Source organism: Choloepus didactylus, chromosome 19 (genome assembly GCF_015220235.1).
Source record: "Choloepus didactylus isolate mChoDid1 chromosome 19, mChoDid1.pri, whole genome shotgun sequence".
Taxonomy (NCBI): domain Eukaryota; kingdom Metazoa; phylum Chordata; class Mammalia; order Pilosa; family Megalonychidae; genus Choloepus; species Choloepus didactylus.
The window spans coordinates 14,010,921-14,031,653 of NC_051325.1; the positions used below are offsets into that span (position 1 = coordinate 14,010,921).

The following is a 20,733-nucleotide window of genomic DNA, read 5'->3' on the forward strand; positions in this document are numbered from 1 at the left end:
AAATAGGGGAAGGAAACAAACAAACAAACAAACAGACAAAGGTACCCAGTGTTCTTTTTTACTTTAATTGCTCTTTTTCACTTTAATTATTATTCTTGTTATTTTTGTGTGTGTGCTAATGAAGGTGTCGGATTGATTTAGGTGATGAACGTACAACTATGTAATGGTACTGTGAACAATCGAATGTACAATTTGTTTTGTATGACTGCATGGTATGTGAATATATCTCAATAAAATGAAGATTTAAAAAAAAAAACATCCTCTGAGCTTTTGCAACATACGAACTGAATCGCATCTGTTACATTTCAGCTACTGGCACTCCAGGTATTATCTTAGCTACAGAGTCAGCCACAAACTGGAGAAATTACTTCTCTGGGGTGAGCACTCAGGGAAAGGCAGGAATGAGGCAAATCCATGGCAGGGAAATCGTTTACAGAATCAATGATCTGACTGACATTGTTCTAAAAGCACAAATTACTAAAGTACTCCCTATGTCTCTCTTTTAAAAAACCTCGTTGACTTAACATCTAACTGCCTGATCATTCTCAACTTCTATGTCCCCAGGAAAGAACCACTTGTAACAAAACAAAATGAGGGTGTGGCTCTGAGGTTTTGGAAACACTCAATTCAATATTTATGGAAGGCGTTCTTCCTGGTTGTAAAATAATGCCCTTCTGAAATGACATTTTCATACAGGTATCTGAAGACAAAACTTGTTCTCCGTATATTAAATATAAAGTACCTATATACAGATATTTATAATATAAAATTTGACTATGAATGTCTTAATAATTAGGTAAGAAATTAGAAAAATATATGGGTTGATCTGTGATAAATTTATTCTCGAGATTTTTTTCTTAATGAAGAAAGTTGTACTGTTGGTTGTTTTCCCTTCCTAAAAATAGTAACAGGAAGGTTTGCAAGAATGTGTGGGGTATCATCTGTCTGAACTCTATTTTCTTAAAGGAGAGAGGACGTCAGGCCAATCTTCTCTTTCCATTCCATATCATAAAGGGTGGGAAATGTGGTCTATAAGGGATATGTGAACAGCTGTTATTTAGCCATAGGTTTATTCCCATAGAAGCAATTTACAAATACATAGCAAAGAATTACTATGCCACAGTCATTTCTCTAGCTAGAGAAGCAACTCCGGAAAAAAAGTTGGGATGAAACCAATATTCTAGCAACAAGGCTAACTAACTTGTTGGCGGAGATGGTAGCTGGATGTGTGGAGTGATTCTGAGGGCACTAGAATACCCCTATTCAGTATTCTGATGCATGAAATTCTACAATTGAAATTTTAGCATAGAGCTGAATTCAATGATTTCAACTCAACTAACATATATTGAACATCTACCATGTGCCATGCTCTGGCCTAGCTGCTGGGGTACAAAGGAGGCATGGTTCCTGTCTTCAAGGAATTCTCACTAGGTCAGGAGATTGACATACAGACAAATAAAATGCAGTGCATCACGATAAGGGCAGTGTATCAGGTAGCCATTGCTTTGTAACAAAACAATCCGGTATTCCAGGTGGGCGAGGGAGAGAACAATTTTTGGGGTGAGAAGATAAGCCAGCATAAGAGTCTGGAAGAGTGATACATCCCTTTGAAATATAGATAGGTTTCTATGAATGGAACTTGAGAACAAACTTTGGAAAGGAGAAGGCAGAATGGTCCTACATGAGTAATATGGGAAGCAGATACAGGAGGGGATTTAGTGGAGAAGCAGGGGTCAGGAGAAAAGGCTGGGGAAAAAAACTGATCACCAACTGCATCCCTAATGTCATCTTTCTGATTTTTTTTTTTTAATTTCTAATGCACATCTTTCTGCACAGTTTCAGTCTTTCAATTAGGCTCATTATTTCTGTTGCCACCCAATTGTACCTCTGATTTAGTCTGAAGACATTAAGCCTATCCCTTTCATCTCAATGCAAACACGGGTTTGTATTCTCTTTCACATGACTTTATAATTCTTTATACCAAAAGGTTCTCCCAGCTTTTGTAAAAGCAATACACAATGATTGTTTTGAAAGAATAAGCCTTTCTGAAAATTCCTGTGGAGATTTCTGAGGCTCAAACCAAAGTTCAAAGGAATTTAAGAATAAATGGAATAGCCTCTTGGTTCAAGTATAAGGACTTGGAGGGAGGAATAAAACAAATTGAGCTTCTTTTTAAACTGATATGAAAAGACAGCTTGGTAGCAAGTTAAGCAGAAACCTCAACAGGAAGGAAGTCGAACAACAATAAATAGGAGTGGCCACTGCTTAACAGAAGTAGAGATACATTTTAATAAAACATGTGTGGCTAATTTCAGTAATTCAGGAATATCACAGATATTTCAGGGAAAATAAAGGTCTGGGTCCTACTGCAGATTCTTGTGGAAAGAAAAGAACATTGCATGAAAGGAAACGGTACAGAGCATTTCCACTTTTTGCTTTATTCTCCTCAATTCCTAATGATTTCGACAGCAGTTCTTTAAAACAAACTAACTAAAAAACATGAATTCCATGCTTTCAATGGAAACTTTTCCCAAACAGTATTTTAAAATACCTTAAGTTATGGGAGAAACAAAGAAAGCAAAAAAACACAAACAGAAGCAACAATAGTGCTCTAATTAATTAGCACAAACGGCTGTGCCATGCCTTGAAGGATGGGAAGGGGGATTTGCTGCCAGTGGGGGGCACCCCTAGGTGATGGCAGCTGTGGTCCTCAGGGTGTGAGACTCCAAATGCAAAATCAAACAAGAGTCCAAATTTTTCCCTTTTTCTCACTCTGTATATATTCAGGCACCAACTATTTAGAACACACACACACACACACACACACACACAAAACCCTAAAATCCCCTTAAGTGAGCTGGAAGGGAATAGCCAGCATATTGTACTGTCACTAACACCTGTACACCACTGACATCAAGCTTCGGTGCAAAGATAGGTCACCGTACTTTTAATTTCTCACATGCACGTCAGTGGTAAACAGTCCCAGCGTTCCTGTTAATGACACCATCTGGCGCCTCCCATAACTGTGTAGCATGCGGCTTCCAAACAAGATGTAATGGCAGGAACACATGAAACCCACTGACATTTACAGTAAGGAAATTTATGATCTGCCATCAGTTTGGTATAAATGTGTTTGCATGACTGCTGAGGCTATAAAATCATCACCTTTACCAGGCAAGAAAAGGTGCAATAAATAATGGATTTTAAGCCAGGCATGTACTACCAAATCATTAAACATTTATCACTCGAGCACAATAGCATCTTAAGCAACAGTTACCACTTGAAAAATTAATGCCACTTTTGAGGGTTAAATGAAAACCATTTAGTCCTTGCCGTAATGGTTTTTAGTATGGTTCAGTACAGAATACAAGGATTTTAAAAAATTTTTTGGTTGAGTATGATATATATATGTAAATAGCTCTTTTATAATAATTTTCTCTCAAGGAACAATCATTCCATGTTCTTTTGTGAAAGAAATATTCAAAAATATAAATGGAAACTATCCTTGAAAAAAATAATTGTTAAAACCTTTCAAAACTACAAATGGTAAAAAGAAGGTTCTTTGGGAATCAAATGGCATTCTTCCTCTTTAAATTTTTAGAGGATTAGTCGGTTATGGTTGCTATTAAATAATTTTAATTTTGGATTAAGGAAACAAGTAAGTATAAAGCCAAAACCAACAACATCCCTTGAGTGAATTAGCCACATTTGTCCCCATTATTTCTTCCTCTGAAATGTTTCCCTACAGTGTGCCTAGTAATTTTCTCATATATGCTTGTTTCATGGGAATCCATTACTTTAAGAAAAAAAACACATGGGAATAACAATTTGAAACACACAGAGAGATGGGGGGATGGTTATTAGTTTATAGGGAGATTATCAAAGGATACTGCTTGATTCATAGGAACAAAGAGAAACCTGGGTGGGAAACTAGTTATTTATTTTCTGGCTGGACATGTAAAAATGAAGGTGGCTGCCCTGCTTCAAGCCTCTGTCTGCAGGAGGTTAACCAGCAGGCAAAGCTTGGCCTGAGTCGGTGGGATCAGGAGGCTATGGTGAGAACGGCTTTTTCAAACAATACAATCACAACATGCAGAATTATCACCTAGCAAATGGAAAAACAGTAAGCCCTGTGGTTAGTGAGAAGCATTGTTTAAAAAATAAAATAGTTCTAGGCAGAAGTGAAAAACTCTGAGAGTTTGATCTCAGTTTGGGTGTGAGGTTGAATTCCTCCGTGAGAGCTGTTGTTAAAAAAGCCTCTAGAACCAAAAAGGGGATGCGAAATGAAACAAAATAAAGTTTCAGTGGCTGAGAAATTCCAAATGGGGTCGAGAGGTCACTCTGGTGGGCATTCTTATGCGCTATATAGATAACTCTTTTTAGGTCTTAATGTGTTGGAATGGCTTAGAGTAAATACCTGAAACTATCAATCTGCAACCCAGTAGCCTTGACTCTTGAAGACAATTGTATAACAATGTAGTTTACAAGGGGTAACAGTGTGATTGTGAAAGCCTTGTGGATTGCACTCCCTTTATCCAGTGTATGGATGGATAGGTAGGAAAATGGGGACAAAAACTAAATGAAAAATAGGGTGGGGGTGTGATTTGGATGTTCTTTTTTACTTTTATTTTTTATTCTTATTTTTACTTTTTCTGGTATAAGGAAAATGTTCAAAAAATAGATTGGGGTGATGAATACACAACTATATGATGGTACTGTGAACAGCTGATTGTACACCATGGATAATTATATGATATGTGAATATATCTCAATAAAACTGAATTAAAAAAAAAAAAAAACCTCTAGAGTTCTATGGGCTGCAACACATGGATTTTCTTCCCAAAATACTCCCCACCTGCCTCCCACCCCCAACACACTCATCCCTTAAACAGGAAGCAGGTGAGGGCACTCTGGAAGGTGGCATTCCTGTTGGGGAGGAGAGAAAGCCCAGCTACAAGCCCTGCCCCTGTCTGTGGCAGACTATCAATTTTGAGTTCCTGGAGATAAGTGTGCAGAGCCCTGTCATCTAAAGGGGTCAGGAGTTGCCTCCTCCTCTTTGGGTGCCTTGGGGTTGAAATACAAAGTTTTGCTCCTGACCACCATCTGTAAGGGTGGCCCCCTCGGTTGTCTGTTGGGGAGAGCCCATCAGTAGCATTCATCTTTTGGAGAACTGAGGTTAGGGCCCACCAGAAGGGCCTGGAGTTGGGAGTGGGAGGTACCCCAGGGATGGAGAGAAACACTCTGAGGCCCCTCCAGGAATGCACACACACCTCTGTCTGCTGGTTCCAGTCACCGAGGGAGAGCCTGGCCCAAGGAAAACAGAGTGGTGAGTGGCCACTTTCCTTCCATTCCTGCCCAGGTGAAGAAGTCCCTCAAATTGCATCCATGTTCCAACAAGCCTTCCATTACACAGAGGAACTACTCCAATGGCTGACTTTACTGGGACTATTTGGAAGTTAAGCCAATCCACTGGGGTTGTTGTAGCATTGGTGAGGGAACAGGTATTTCTTGAGCCTTGATGTTTAAACAAAAGTACCATGTAGGGGAATTTTCTAAAGCACCTCCTCTACCCAATGTTCTATGAAAGTGAACACTGTCCTTCCTTCCGCCACTAATCCATTTAAATACTTCCCAGAGTTTTAGCTTTTATATCACTCATGTTGGAAATGACTATCAGGGTTCTCCAAGGGTTAGAGAATCAGTGAACAACGCTATGCAGACCTTGCTCAATGCTTTTGGAGCTGTGCAGGCACCCACAATACTTGAGTAATTGTCCACTTCTGGGTGCATGTGTGCACACACGTGGGTGTGTATCTGTGAGACAGAGACAGAGAGAGCGAGAGAGGGAGAGAAGCAGATGCTGCTCCAGAGCAGGGGGAGCATGGCAGAAGCAACTCTCCCGAAGGGTGCACCCCAACCAAAAGCCCGAATGCAACTGTGAAATGAAAAGGAAAAAAAGTTAACAACAAAGGGAGAGAAACAAAAAGCAATTCAACAGATGCGTGTCATTTTTACTCTTCAGTGTGGATCGGTTTTTCTTGTTAATTATATCACCTATTCTTTCCTTATATTGATAATTACATAATTACATGAAACAGATGGGTGACAGAATGAGCCCAGATGGTGAGAATGTAAACAGGTTACAAATTGCTTAGTCTTGAGCATTTTAAAAAGAATTCTTTAATAATACATAGATTTCTATATTCTATATACATCTGTTAAGTAGGGCCTTCAAAATAGCTGTTACTTTGTCAGTCTCTTAAACAGATACAATGTCCTCCTGCAGAATTCATGGGACGCCAACTGCCAACTACGTAGAATATTTAACCTTTTCCAACCCATTTGGATGTCTCACGTTCTGAACTCTTGTCTGAGTCCACTGTTTGTTTTATAGAAATCTTAGTTTCAGGAGGAGTCACAACCACGCACATTTCTAGTTATACTTTGAGCAGGTGTGGCAGGTTAAAAAGAAAGGGAGGGTTTGATTTAAGAACAGAAAAGGAAATGTTTTAATTGCATTTGATGGGCTGCTTGCATGAAATTCTTTTAAAATAGTTAGGAAGTGAGAGGCCCAAAGTACCCCTGCTGTGTCTGGCGGGTATGTGAGCCCAGGTGTGGGGCAGGCCTTACAGGTGCACAAGGGGTGGCACGGGACAGATCAGCTCCTGAAGGGAAGGAAGGAGGATGGAAAAGCAGCCCCCTCAGATTGGTCTCTTTCCCCGACCCCCATCCTCCATCTTCTCCCTGGGCTTTCTCTTGACTTGCCACCACCTGACTCGGTGCACATCTGGCTGACAACCATCCGGCACCAGGACAGCAGGGATTTGTGCACTTTTCACTGCTATGACCCCAGGGCCAAGACCAGGCCCTGCACACAGGGATCAGCATGCAATTGGTGCTGACGAATGAATGACAACCCTAGGAGTCCCTCTCTCTGAGCGTGCTAACCAGCGAGGCAGACACAGGGTGGGGCCGAGGGGTATGTTCACGCAGGTGCAGGGTGTGGGAGACATGCGGTACGTCCCCAGGGCAGGTGGAGGAAGGCAAAAGTCCCCTGTACTCAGGAGGCTGGCCCCAGCCAAGATGCATACAGAGTGGTGGGCACACAGCGGGACTCCTGGGGCAGCACCCTGGTGGTGCAGAGGCACAGGGCAGGCTCGATGGTGGTGGTGGGCGGTGGCTGGGCCGGTGGGTGTAACAGACTCCAGAACCAGGCCATCATCACCCACTGCACACTGGGAGCTGACAACATGTGGAATTGCTGGGAAGGCGAGCTCTTCTCCGGGGCCATTACATGGGATGGTATGAGTGAGAGGGGGTCAGGGAGGGTGAGAGGGAAAAGGAGAGAGTTGTGTGCAGGGAGAGGAAGGGGGAGGGAAGGAGTGAGGGAGAGAGACTGTATGTGGGGGGTGGTGAGAGAGAGAGTGGGGTGAGTATGAGTGTGTGTGAAAGAGACAGAGTGGGGGGAGGGACAAGAGAGGGAGGGAGGGAAAGAGAAAGAGAGGGGGAGAAAGATTCATGAGCTCCTGACTCCTCAAGCCTGGAGATCCTTCTGGGATATGGGTGCTGGGGCTGGGCCCCTGTCTGCCATCTTCCCGTCATCCCGAGGCAGCAGTCGGAGTCACTCCAGGTGTCCAGCTGTGCCATTCTATCTCCGTCCGAAGGTGGCAGGGGCAGGCTAACTGGGAGGGAGAAGCTGGACCAGTTCCCAATCCTTTCCTGTCCTCCATGTCAAGGGGACCCCAACTCTCGGCAAGGCTGTCCTGAGTAGACGGAGGGCTCTGGGACACCCCACAGCCTCCTTGAGAGCAAACCCAGTGGTGGGGGGAGACCGTGTAAAGTTGCCTCCAGGAGTCAAGTCAGAGGCCTCCAACTGAGAAGACAAATGGCACAAAGGGCCAAGAATGAGGACAGGGCATGGCATCTGGGCCAGGAAGTGAGCACAGTCTACCAAATTCCTTCAGCCTCTCACATTCGCTTTTTCCTTGGGGTGAATTGGACCTGGGTATGTGTCTGTCTGTCTGTCTGTCTCTCGTCACAACATGCTGGGAGTGGTGAGCTGCTAGAAGTGGCACAGCCTGGGGAGACACTAGCCACAGTCTGACCAACACAATGACCAAAGACCTGGTATGCGGGGAGTGATGCTGTCTAGCAAACAAGCCAGAGCTGTTTTCCTTTGTGTATATTCTGTGGGACACTCTCCGATCACCTGCAATTGTGACTTGCTCAATTGCAACCTGTGACAGATAATGCCTGGTTCAGTTTTTGTTTTTTTTTTAATCAATGATGATCTCAGGTTCCATGGATGTGCCATCCCGGAGGTCGGTGAATGGCGGTGAGGATGGGGGTGGCTCTGCCTGGGGAGCTTCACTATGGTGACCAGAAAGTGCTGCCCGAGACTGGCTCCCTGGAAGCATGACTCCTTTTGGTTAGATACAGAAACTACCATAAAAACCATCATCATAATGAATACCATGGCGATAACTCCAATGCACCAAATTATATTTAAACTCAAACAAACAAAATCTGGGGCATGATTGAACAGTGCAAGAAGTAGGAGCGATGGTATAGTACGCAATTTATTTTTATTACCGTAGGTTTCAACCAACTCGATGATTCACGCCCGCTTGTCCAGTAACTGAGTCATGTTTGATATCTCAAACAAGCAGCAATAAAAAAAATTTTATGGGTCCCACATGATTGCCCTATCTTATTTAGTGTATGTTTTCCTGTTCTTAAGTCATCCTTTTAGTTTTCTTTTTGCTTATTAAGTTGGTTACTATGGAGACCATAACATAAGTAATCTCATCTAAGTTTAACGATCTTGAGAATAAGGTTTTTATACTTAGAGTGTTTTGACTTCCCCACCCCAAGAACAACAGCAGGTGGAAAACTGTGCATTAGGGCTTCCTGCTGTTTCTCTAACAGGGGTGACATAAGGCAGGAGGGAAAGCCAAGCTTCCTCTGCCAAGTTGACATGGGCAGCCCTGGCTGGGAAGGCCAGTCTCAAGATAAGAAGGCACTTTTGTTTCCAAGACCCATTTAATCCTTTGCTTCTGATGAATGCAAATGCCATTTCCCTTCCAGATTTGGTGCATGCATAAATAATGGAAATAACTAAACCCAGAATGCTTTATGAAGATGTCTGAATTATGAAAGACTTTGAGTCTACCTGAGCTTGATTTGAATGTGAACCCTCTCTCGGTTGTTTTTCCTGGTCTTTCAAATCTTTCAAGAAAGCTTAATCTATTCTTTAAACTTGAATTGATGCACAGGATAGAACTCTAATAGTTTTAATGAAAAGACCTAAGAGTTAGACACGATAATTTGTATAATACGCATCCACTGACCTAAAGCAGCTCTGTGACGAATGGAGTCATGTTCCGTGGGCCAGGGGTCCTGGCCAGCTGCCTGAGGGGCCTTCAGGGTCTGCAGCCCAAGTGTATGACTGACACCCCTGTCGTAGGATGCCAAGTCCGTTTTGACACATGGCCCTTTGCTATCCTTCAGGGGGCCGTCAGGCCTTTGGACAGGGAGGCCACAGGAGAACAGGTGAGCCAGTTCTCAGCTTTTTTGTTTCAGAGCACTTAACAGGTTGCAGAAAAGTTTTTGAGTCTCAAAAGCCTGGCTTTTGAAATGTTGTAAAAATTGAAAAAAAAAATTAATTGGGGTGATGGATGCACAGCTGTATGATGGTACCGTGGGCAACTGATTGTGCACTTTCGATCTTTGGATGATTGTATGGTATGTGAACAATCTCAATAAAATAAAATTTAAAAAGAAAAAAAAAAAGCCTGGCTTTTGAGTGCTGAAAGTCAGAGTGGATGCCCCTAATAACAGATTTCGGAAGAATGCATGATGAAAAGCAGTCGGTTTTTCAAAAGATGGGGAAAAGGAAGAAAGTCAGAGGGAAAGCAAGGGAGATAATTGCCATTGTGGGCCTCTCCTCCCTCTGGTTAAGACCCTGAACGTGGAAGGAAGAGGCAAGATGCCTGAAAGGTTTTGGAGAATCTCAGCGTAGAGGAGACTGTGCCTCCTGGACCCTGCCCAGACCCCCTTGGGGCAGATTTATGAGCGTCCCAAAGCCCAGAGTAGTAGAGGAGTTGGGGGAGAAGAGAGAACGAGCACAAGCTGGCTGACACATAGAGCCCTCAGGGCCGTGAGTAGAGAAAGCCCCTGCAGAAAGCAGTGAGGGCTGCCTGGGGGTCTGGATGCCCTACAAAGGGAGGACTGCGCCTGAGGATAAGCCAAGTGCCGACAGCTCCCTTCCCAACCCCCTCACTGCCCCCCACAATGGTTTGACCCTCCATGAGCTCCTGAGAACTTAGATGGTGTGGACGCACACTCCCCAAAATAAAAGAAGCTAGAAAATTCCTGAATGGACTCAGTTTACAAATTACATGGTTAAATTTACCTTCACTTGATAGAGATTACTTTTTCTCCCATCAGGAGGAATGAAGGCTTAAAGCAGAGATTCAGTTGAGTTAGAGTAAAATGGAAGTGTGCCACCATTTTGCACATGTGATCACGTCTTAAAAATCTGTATCTGATGATATACAAGAGGATTCTTTGGAAGTTGACAGTTTACTTAAAGTGACATAATTGAAAAGAGACATGATCTTTATAAAGCCAAGAATCACAAGTTTTCATTTTCAAATTCTACAACTTTATGCTTTTTGATTCAAAGATAGTAGCTTTACCTTTAACCTAACAATATCATTTCTATGAATTTATTCAAAGGGAATCATCATAAATGTGCTAACAGGTTAGAAGGAAAGACATAGTAGCACTGTTTGTAAGGATAAAAACTGGGAAATACAAATGACCAACATTAGGGAATTAGCTAAATAAAGAGCAGTGGTGAATCGGTCCCAGAGCCAAATACCATGGGGTAGATAATTGTCCCATCCTACCTCTGAGGCTTGAAGCCAATTGATGCTACATTCCAAAGAAGCTCCCCTTGTAAAAATGTCAGAATGGGTGGGCAAGCACTGGCCAAATGACTTTTAAACCCCTATTTCACAAAGAAGACACAGAAGGGTTGGGAGAATGGGTCTTTCTTGGAGATGTCTTCAGGCAGAACTTTTGATGTGCTCAGAGTCCCATGTCCTTTCATCCCTAAGAAGGAGAGGTGGGGGTGCCTCCTCTTGCACCACCAATCTCAAGAAAGAGGCTTGAGGGAGCCCCAGAGAGCTTCACATGGGTTCCCTGCAGTTAGCGGATGAGGTGGACTGGTGTGTGATTCCTGCCTGAGAAATCCAAAGGGCACAATGGGCAGCCTGGCTGCAGCCACTGAGCCCGAGGGAAGGAGCCCTGCTCTCCCAGATTCTGTTGGAGTAAATGATGCATGAATTTTTCTCCTGGAGCAAACTGGAGCCATACAGGCATCAGCTTTTATGGTGGGTCTTTCCCTGTAGGGCCACTTGCAGGGACAAAGAGCAATCAAGCTCCAAAGTCGGAGGTGGGCATCACCAGGGAGTGCAGGGGAGGGGTCCCACGGGAGGAGGATTCCAGGCGACAAAGCACAGAGCTGTCTTACGACAGTATCAGTCAGTTACAAACTTGCCTGCTTCCCTACCTGCTCCTCCCTGCCCTGGGTCCAATTTCAGTCAGATCAGAAATAGAGGCTAAATAATAAGAAGAACTTAACAGCCTGAAAATAGAGAAGGTGGAGAATAAGAAGCAGCTACGTAGAGGCTACATAAGTGGGGACCATGGCGAGTTAGAGAGAAGCCAGCCCGGGGCTCTCCTGCCCCAGCTGCAGGCTTCCCACATGCCACAGGCTTCAGCAGGGGAAGGGGGACATCAAGCTTTTGAATGAAAATTGAGTTTTGATTATTCCATTAAAAGAGATTAGACATTTTATAGAATTAAGACCATGTTTTGCGATTTAAAGTGACCCACACTGCTTTAGTTACCTAAAAATGACCGGAAAAGTTATGAGGCTGCCTCACTTTTTATCCGGTGCAGGGGGGAACCCAGCCCCTCTGAGCCTATTTACAGGAGCAATGGGAGACAGAAATCAAGGAGCTTCATGATTATTCCCCCACAGGCCCTGCTTGCTTAATGCTCCATTTATAGTACCGAACCTCTCCAAACCTCAGCTTCCTCCAGTGCAAAATGGAGAAAATGATGGATAGACTTTTGTGAGACTTAAATGAGAAAGTAATGAACATAGGACCTGGCACATAGAAAGTGCACACTGAGGGCCAGGAATTATTAGCCAGTGTATTACTGCCCAGCCATTAAAATGATATCTTAGAATATGTGTAACATGTAAAGATAGTTGTAACATATATATTAAGAGAAAATGCATGTTTCAAAACACTATGTACACCATGACTCCAAATTTAATTAGTCTGGAATTACAAATACCAAATGTTAATAGAGGTAATCCATAGATAGAAGGATTTCAGGCTTCACTGATTTTCTTCTTTCTGTTCTTTCCCTCCTAAAATTTCTACGATAAATATGGACTGCTTTTGTAATGTCACATATATTTTTTGATCAGGCGGAAAAGATGTAACTTCCCTATTCAGCATCTGCAGCTCTAATTGTCCCCTTCGTCATTTTATATCTCCAGCTACTTTAAAACACACAAAGCAAAGCCTCAGGTTGGCGCTGTCTTTGCTTTGCTCCCTGAAGGCAGATTCTGAAGAAGCCACTTAGCTGCGAAGGCCAGTTCCTGCCTGGGGAGCTCAGGTCTGCCCAGGAGCCTGCCTGGCTGGCCTTCCAGAGCTTGGCGGCAGGCAGCTGATGCATCCGCAGGCACTTCTGGACCTCCGTGGATTCATTACCCTGGCTCTGCAGGGAACAGAATGCATTTTTTTTTCCTCCTACTGGTTTGTGGCAAGTACCCGATCAGCATCTCGGAAAGCCTCAAGATTATTTTTTTCCTCTTTTAAAAGCAATAGCATTGCTAAATGTGGGCTGAAACAAAGGACATGCTGGTTGCTTGATCTAAAAAAAAAAACAACCCGGTAAGTCCTCCATTTTACTCCTGCGGCTTGGATGGACGGATTTTTTTACTGCCCTTGCTTCCCATGTGGTGCGTGCGGGACCACAGGAGGTGGATGAGTCATATAGGGAGATGGAGGGGAGAAGCAAGGGAGACAAGAGCAGATTTTATTTTGGAAAAATCTCTGCTTTCCAAAGAACAGAAGCTTAGCTTTTATTAGTGGCGTGCTGTCAGATATGAGCCTAGAGCTCTCCAGGGTCGGGGTAAGCTCTGCTCCTGTGGTGGAAAGAACAGTTAGACACACTGCCCAGCAGGGGACTTGAGTTGATCAGCACTTTATCATTTACTAGCAGGAAGGCTGGGTCTGATCTAAGACAGAGGGAGAGGATGTAAAATGGCTCAGTTGCTGAGGACAAGAGTTTGGCAGTTCCTCGAAACGTTAAACATAGAGCTACCCTATGACCTGGCAATTCTACTCTTTTTCCACTCCATTTCCAAGAGAAAGGAAATTATATATCCATACAATCTTCATAGCAACATTAGTCAAAAGAGCCAAAAGGTGGAAACAACTCAAATGTCCATCAACTGACGTATGGATAAACAAAATGTGGTACATTCAAACAATGGAATATTATTCAGCCATCAAAAGGAATGAAATTCTTATTGCATGCTAAAACATAGATAAACCTTGAAAATATTATGACAAGTAAAAGACACCTATCACAAAAGGCCACACATTATGTCATTCCATTTATATGAAATGCAAATTTGCTAGAATAGGCAAATTCATAGAGACAGAAAGTAGATTAGACTTTTCTTAGGGCTGGGGTCATGGGAAGGGAAGAGGGATGGAGAGTGACTGCTGCTAATGGATATGAAGTGTTTTCCTTGGGGCACAAAGGTGTTCTAAAATTAGATTGTAGTGGTGGTTATATAACTCTGTAAATAGACTAAAAACCATTGAATTATGTACTTGATATGGGTGGATTATATGGTATATGCTTTATATTTCAATAAAGTTGTAAAAGAGTGAGAGGAGGGACTGAGAGATTGTTCTACAATGAGAAGAGATGCAGGATTGATTTGTGACAATACTGAAATGTTAAGAAGTAACTTTACTTTTACAAATGTCTTCACTTATCACATCCTAAAGGCCTCATTTCACCTCTCCCACCCCAATTTCTACATAATGTTGAGGACTTGTCGATCACATCCTGCCCTCCACCCTCCAGTAAACCTGACATCCCTCATTCAATGGGCATTTACTTGAACACTTCCAAAGAACACGGTGAAGCCACACAACACGGAACTGGTTCTTGAGAAACTTATAATGTAAACTACACATGGAATCAAAAATGTTTTTCCACCTTTTCCAGTTGCAGCAACTGCCAGCATAGTTTTGCAAGGTTTGTAACAATGAGCTGATACGACAGAATTGCATTCAGCCTGGACCAGCTGGTGTCTAAGGGCTGACCCCGACATGCCAACATGTACCCCTGCCCTCTCCTTTCCAGCTGAGCCCAGCCAGCTTCAGGATGGTATCGCATCAAACCCAAGAGTGGGTGACCCAGCTAAGAGGAACATCCGAACTGCTTTGGGGGAAAGCCAATTATCCACAGGTCACCTTCTGATTAAGCAGCTAGTGCCAAAGATCTGGGAGATGCGAAAACGTCTATGTCAAGCCATCTTCCTTGTCTGTGGTCGCTTTTCCTACAGTGAGTCATGGTATCAGTACTTTAGCTTTTGGGGGAAGAAAGTATATACTGCAGTGGTTGAGGGTACAAGTTCTGACATCCAACTGCCCAGATTTGTAAAGGGCTCAGCCTTTGGACAAGTCATTTACCTCCCCTCCACCCCAAGCCTGTTTTCGCTGGGTACATTGAGGATGATGACAGCAGGAACTACCGATATGTGCTGGTGTGTGGATTAAGTGGGATAATCCACAGAAAGTCTTTAGGAAGAGCTCAGTATACATTAGTAGCAGTGGTAGTAGTAGTTGTGCTGTAGCTTTGTAACCTTTCTAAAAGGAAGAAATTATGATAGCAATTAGCATAAACCACTGATCTATAGGTGATTCCGTTGTACCATCTATATTATGTGTGATACTAAACTAGAGCATTCAGAGCACTGGAAAGAAATGACCACAGAACTTGTTAAAAAAAAAGGGGGGGGGGGCTCATGAAAAAATTTATGTAAATTATTCCAAGAATCTCAGTGGATTTATTACCCTGGCTCTGCGGAAATAATGCATTGCTTAAATAAATGCATTTTATAAATAGAATGTATTTCTATTTTATAAATAGAAAAAAAATGCATTTCCCATAGGTAGTGTAAAATGTGTAGGAAACTGCTGAGAAGTGGCTTGAAAAAGCAAACTTGTCTACACAATGGTCATTTATGCAGGTTAATTTCATTTCAAGAAAATACTACCAGGGTCACATTAATATTGATCATGAATATCGATGCTAAAAAAATATGGGCCTGCCTTTCTAGAAACCTCTACCAAGGAGATGCTGAAGAGGTGGTTTTAAAACACTCCTGAGCACAACCACAAGTACAACCAAGGGGAGTCTCAACCCCGGGCAGTGAAAGTGACGAAGTTTAAGGAAGGGGTTGGGAAACAATTAAGCTGGGGAAAATCTAGCAGGTGCTGGGAGAATAATGCAATTTCCTAGGGCAGCAGATGTACAAGTGAAACAGTATCCAGCAACAGTCCATCAGATGGTAATTATAGCTGAACTGGAGAAGAACAGCCGAGATGAAAAGGGGCAATTCAAAGGGTAACTGAATGCCAGTGAGTGACATCTTCCTAAGAGATCACATACCAGGAAAAAGCAGGCAGCACTTAGCTCGAAGAAGGGGGGTTTTAAATAAACCATCATTTTTCTTTGTAGAAGGACAAAGGGAAAATGTGGAGTAACCAAATGCACAGAATCCAAGTGGAAGCCTCTGAAGAATGCATGAGACGAGATTTAAGGAGACCATCGTTAATAACATTCATTTGAAAAAAAGCAAAAAACCACAGGCGCTGGTCACTCTGAAAGTATGATTCCTCCGTAAAGGTGATGGGTGGATCTGGTACCGAAAAAAATTGAAATGAGAGAGAGAGAGAGAGAGAGAGAGAGAGAGAGAGAGAGAGAGAGAGAGAGAGAGGTGGGGGGAGTTCACATTATAATTCCATGATTGTTATAAACCGAGTTGAAGAACTAAAGTGAGTTAAAGCAGACAACGAGGAGAATCTATTGATACCGAACTCAGGTGTAGGAGGTTTTTAAGTTCAAAGCAGATTTTCTGGAATTTAATATGAGGAATAATAATTATTTAAAATCCCAGTCTTGGAATGGAAATAGGGTGCCTCAGGCAAACACTTTCCATCCCAAGGAATTCTGCAGGAAAGGGTCTAATCCCACTGTGGATATTTTTCCTACGACTGGGCTCTCCCTCTGGGTGACCAGTGCAGACCCTCTTCCATCCCTGGTTTAATAAGACTCTATCAATCCCACATTAATGCTGAAAGTTGATGCAGCTCCTGGAGGGTAAAGGCACAGTGACATGGCCACCTCTGACGTAAGTCGACTTGACTTGAAGTAAGTAATTCAACTGAGATTTGAATTCAATCAATTCAGCCAGATTTTGAGTATTTCACTGATTGTAGTACTCATGCAGGTGGGCCCTGCTTGTCCATTCAATAAAAAATTTCCACCAGAAAAGCTGTCAGAATGTAAACGCCCAGGCCAAGATGACTCATTCAAGTGGGACCATCCAGGTAGGTTACAGTCTTGGTCAGGACAGTGCTCTCTCTTACCATGAACTTTTACTGGTTGACTGTGGAGAGAGTAAACTGAGTTCTGGGGACCTATTTCTATAACGTGTGCTGAAAATCATTCACGTGCTTCCTGGGTGCTTTCTTATGACCTGATATGGGGTGGGCTGCCAATTAATGGAAACAGTGGGGAAATGTGGCGGGGACTCCTACCATCCAAATCAGGTGGAAACCACCAGGGCCTTGGGGGTGGGGGGCATATTTCCCTGTCAAGCAGGGATGAATTTCAATCACCGCTGGCTTGTGCCAGATTCAAATTGGCAACCCACCAGGATGAAACGCTCTCTATCCCATTACTCATGCCTGGAGTGATCTGTTCCCTTGAAGACTGGCTTCCTAGGCGAGAGCAAGGGAATGGACAGTCACTCGGAAATGGTTCAAATAGGATAAAAGGTATGAACGGAGAGTGGCTGGCGAGAGAAATGTGGGGACATGGGGAGGCAGCTGAGGGGCTCACTGAACTGGGTGGGGGAGAGATGTGAAATTTAAAAGGGAAAAACCGAATCCAGCTGGTAGCGACAACAGCCCAACCTGGCTCAGTTCAACGGCTGCAATACTATTGCTCTGCTAAGAACATGATGTATTTACGAGCACATAGCAGTTCCTCCTAAAATGTCTCTTTGGGTCACCTCGTCTCAGACAATCAGCCTAAAACATTAAAGCTATCTAAAATGTTATGAAGAGGAAAGCAATTTTTAAATAATATTCTTTAGCATTTTAACCTTGATCAAACTTTTACGCTTTCAAAAATTTTTACTAAATCTTTTTTATGATATCTTCAGAGAAACCTGAAGAATGAGTCCAGGACATAGCAGTAAAGGGGCTTCTTAAAAAGTCAGAATTAACCAATACGATAAATGAAGCAGCACAATGTAGCAGGCAACACACATTGGCATCATTTTCCCACCTGTCCGTCAAGTGGCACTTCCTGGGCCTCAGGAAGCCCTGGAAGAAGCCGGGGCTCTGGTCCAAGGCAGTGCATGGAGCAGACTGCTGAGAAGGTTCTTAAGTGTCAGCCATGATTTCAAAGCACAGACACCTGGGCAGTAATGTTAGGCAAACATTTTCTCTGGCTTTCTCTCCACCTTGAGTTCCAGCTCACCCCCAAATCCTCAACTCTGGAAATTCCCAGGGGAGGTATCTCCTGCGTGTTCAAAAAAACAGTACTCTTGACATCCCTGAAAGAGCCACTGTACCCCTCCCGTACTGCTCCAGCTCTGTCCCTGGGCCACCAGAGGACTAAACAAGGCACAGAGGCCACGTGCCAGGGCTACTCCTGGCTGGGTTTATGTCCTATCCATATTTGGAGGTGTCTCAGAGGTGGCTGCAAAAGGACAGCATCTTGCCTTCTTCCCCTGACCTCTTCGGAAGGTGTAAAGCAGTGTCCTTAGTGCATCCATGCACTTTTTACCCCTAGTCCTTCTCCTGGGATCAGCACAGATCTGGGTAAGCTGGGTTTCAGTTGTGGATACCGAGTACAGCAAATACCAGTCTGTAACAGATTGTCCATTTAAAAAAAAAAAAAAAAGGTCCCTGGCCATGGACAGATTGAGAAATCCTGCTTTATGCATTTCTCCCTACTTCTGTAGACATTTGACATTTTCCATAATAAAGAGTCAGGAGAAAAAGAGAATTATTTATTTTCGGTCTGTATTCAAATATAGATGTATGATGCTTTGGAAAATAAATATAAATTTGTGTTATTTTAGAAATATTAAGATAAAGGCAGGACTTAAAGCAGCCTTAGTGAAAGGAAGGAGCTGCCCCTAAGCTGGGTGCTGGTGGAGCTGGGCAGGGCTGAAGCGCTTGTTTATCTGAACACCATATCAAGCTCTGAGGAGCACCTCCTGGCTGTATGTTTGGAGAGTTTAAACTTTCCACCCTCCTTTTTTCTCTTCCAGAAGGACAGATGTTGTTCTACTGAGATTTTTTTTTTTTAACTTATTTAAGTGGAAGTGTACCTGAGCACTACAAGTCCACATGAAGTCAACTGGACAGAACCTTATCACGTCACTGAGAATGGCTGGGTGGGGGTGTACATGTCCATGCCCATCCAAAATGAAATCATTCTCCTTTGGTTCCTTTTCCTGTTCTGGTAGCGAGAGGGGTGGGGGCTGTTCATTTTCAGGTCCCTAATCCCTGACCCCCCAGGGCAGCTGTGTTCCTGTCAGTCATCCTGACTCCCCGCAGAGGAGTTGAACAGCCCCAGCTTCCCAGCTTAGGACCCCAGACCCAAACATCTCAAAATGCAGCCAGCTCTGTTTTCCCATCAGCTTGTCCTAAGGGGGTCACCCTGCCGTGTCGCCCCGTGGGGGACACATGGCTGCTGTTTGGGGGCTCGGGCTGAGTGGAGCCCTCCAGGGCGCCGCCTGTAAGGGTATGAGCGCCAGCTTCCCTGTAATTAAGAAGCAGCCTGCTCCCATGAAGACGGGGCCGCCGCCCCATCTGCCAGCCGCGGGAGCTGGCACCGCGCCTCCCCGCCTGCTGCCGCCCTGCTACCCACCGGGTCCTTGGAGACCTCCTTTGATGGGGCGTTGATGCCAAGCTTTTCCAAAGGATAGACAATCTGTCGTCGTGGCCGCACGGGAACCAAGTAATGAAGGGCAGATGTCAGGGAGTGGGCGTAGGGATTCTGGAACTGAAAGACAGCAATCTATATTTTAGGAGAGAGAATGTCAGAGCACCACTGCACAGATGTCAGCGTGAGGCTTTACAAATACAAAATTCTTAACTCGGCCAAATCAGAGAGCCGGGAGGGGGAATCCCAGCAAATAAACAAACATTCTTCGAGCAGAGGAATGAATTGCAGATAATGCCTGACACTAATGAAGATAATTACGAGAGTAATTACATTACTATCTCTGTGGGAATGACAGATAAACAAGTGGTTTGGTTTATGGGATTTTTCAGTACAAGTATTTTCCCCAGGAGGATATTGTTCTCCATAGTGATCATGAATCAGCTTGAGCTGACCCCATTAAGCTGTGTTATCTGCGTGTTAACCTTTGCTTGTTTGGCACGAGCTGCTTTAAGAAGACACAGATAAAAATGTCATCCAAGGGGCAAATTAACACGCATGTGAAAATCCTCCTGTTTGTGTAAGTCCCTCATAGCGACTTCAGCTAGACCTCTGTTGATAAAAACAAGTGTTTTAAAACAAAAAGATAAAACTGGAAAGTGTGTGTAAGGGACTGGATCATAGCATTTCACTAATTATTGTTAATATTTTATTAATTTCTATTAACACTAAATTATGAGCAGAATTTATGCTTATGGAAATCAACTGTGTAAGTCATGTTTTAGAAGAATGTTTTAAATATTGATTTTACCCAATTATTAAAACTTGGCAGAGAAAAATGAACATCATGACCTTCATTTCTTTCACATTTAGGACATCTTAGGGATTTGCATGAAACCAACTTGAGAGTATCGCAACTGTTTAAACCTCAAAAGTTAAATTGTGAAACCAAAACTTTTAATGATCTACTTATTGAATTTAAGCTGCAAGCAAAGAAAATAAAGCTTAACTGTAAGTGTGGTTTAATAAGTAAGATGATTTATGTATGATTTGTTTGCTGTTCTAAAAACAGCTCCAGGGATTTCTAAAAGCTTCTAAAATGGATTTCTAAAATCCTTCCCTATTGCATGTCATACACTGATTTTGGAAAATGAGAAACAGAACCCAGGAATCCCTAGCAAGAGACCTGTATTGATGCCTGGGAGGTCTCTCAGTACATACCCTGGCAGAGAGGTGCGCAGGCAAACATCCTCATAAGGCAAACAAAAAGCCCACTGTCCCTACAGATATCTGGGGATTTATTAATGGAATTTGGGTATTCTTACCCAATTATTTGGTACTTCTTCCTACCCTTGTTTAAACCTATATATGTACATCAACAGGAAGTACAAACTAAGAGGAAATGTGTTTCCAAATGTGTTTCCATATCCCATA

At 43.2% G+C, this 20,733-nt stretch overlaps 1 protein-coding gene across 6 annotated transcripts in view; it reads right to left on the reverse strand.

The window, feature by feature from the left end:
- The window catches only part of CFAP61 (cilia and flagella associated protein 61), a 302,443-nt gene that overhangs the window by 166,741 nt on the left and 114,969 nt on the right, over positions 1 to 20,733 (reverse strand). For all 6 annotated transcript variants that reach the window (XM_037812259.1, XM_037812260.1, XM_037812258.1 and 3 more), the window contains one exon: positions 19,285 to 19,419. In XM_037812259.1, coding sequence (XP_037668187.1) covers positions 19,285 to 19,419 — 135 coding nt within the window. The remainder of the gene's footprint in view (positions 1 to 19,284; positions 19,420 to 20,733) is intronic.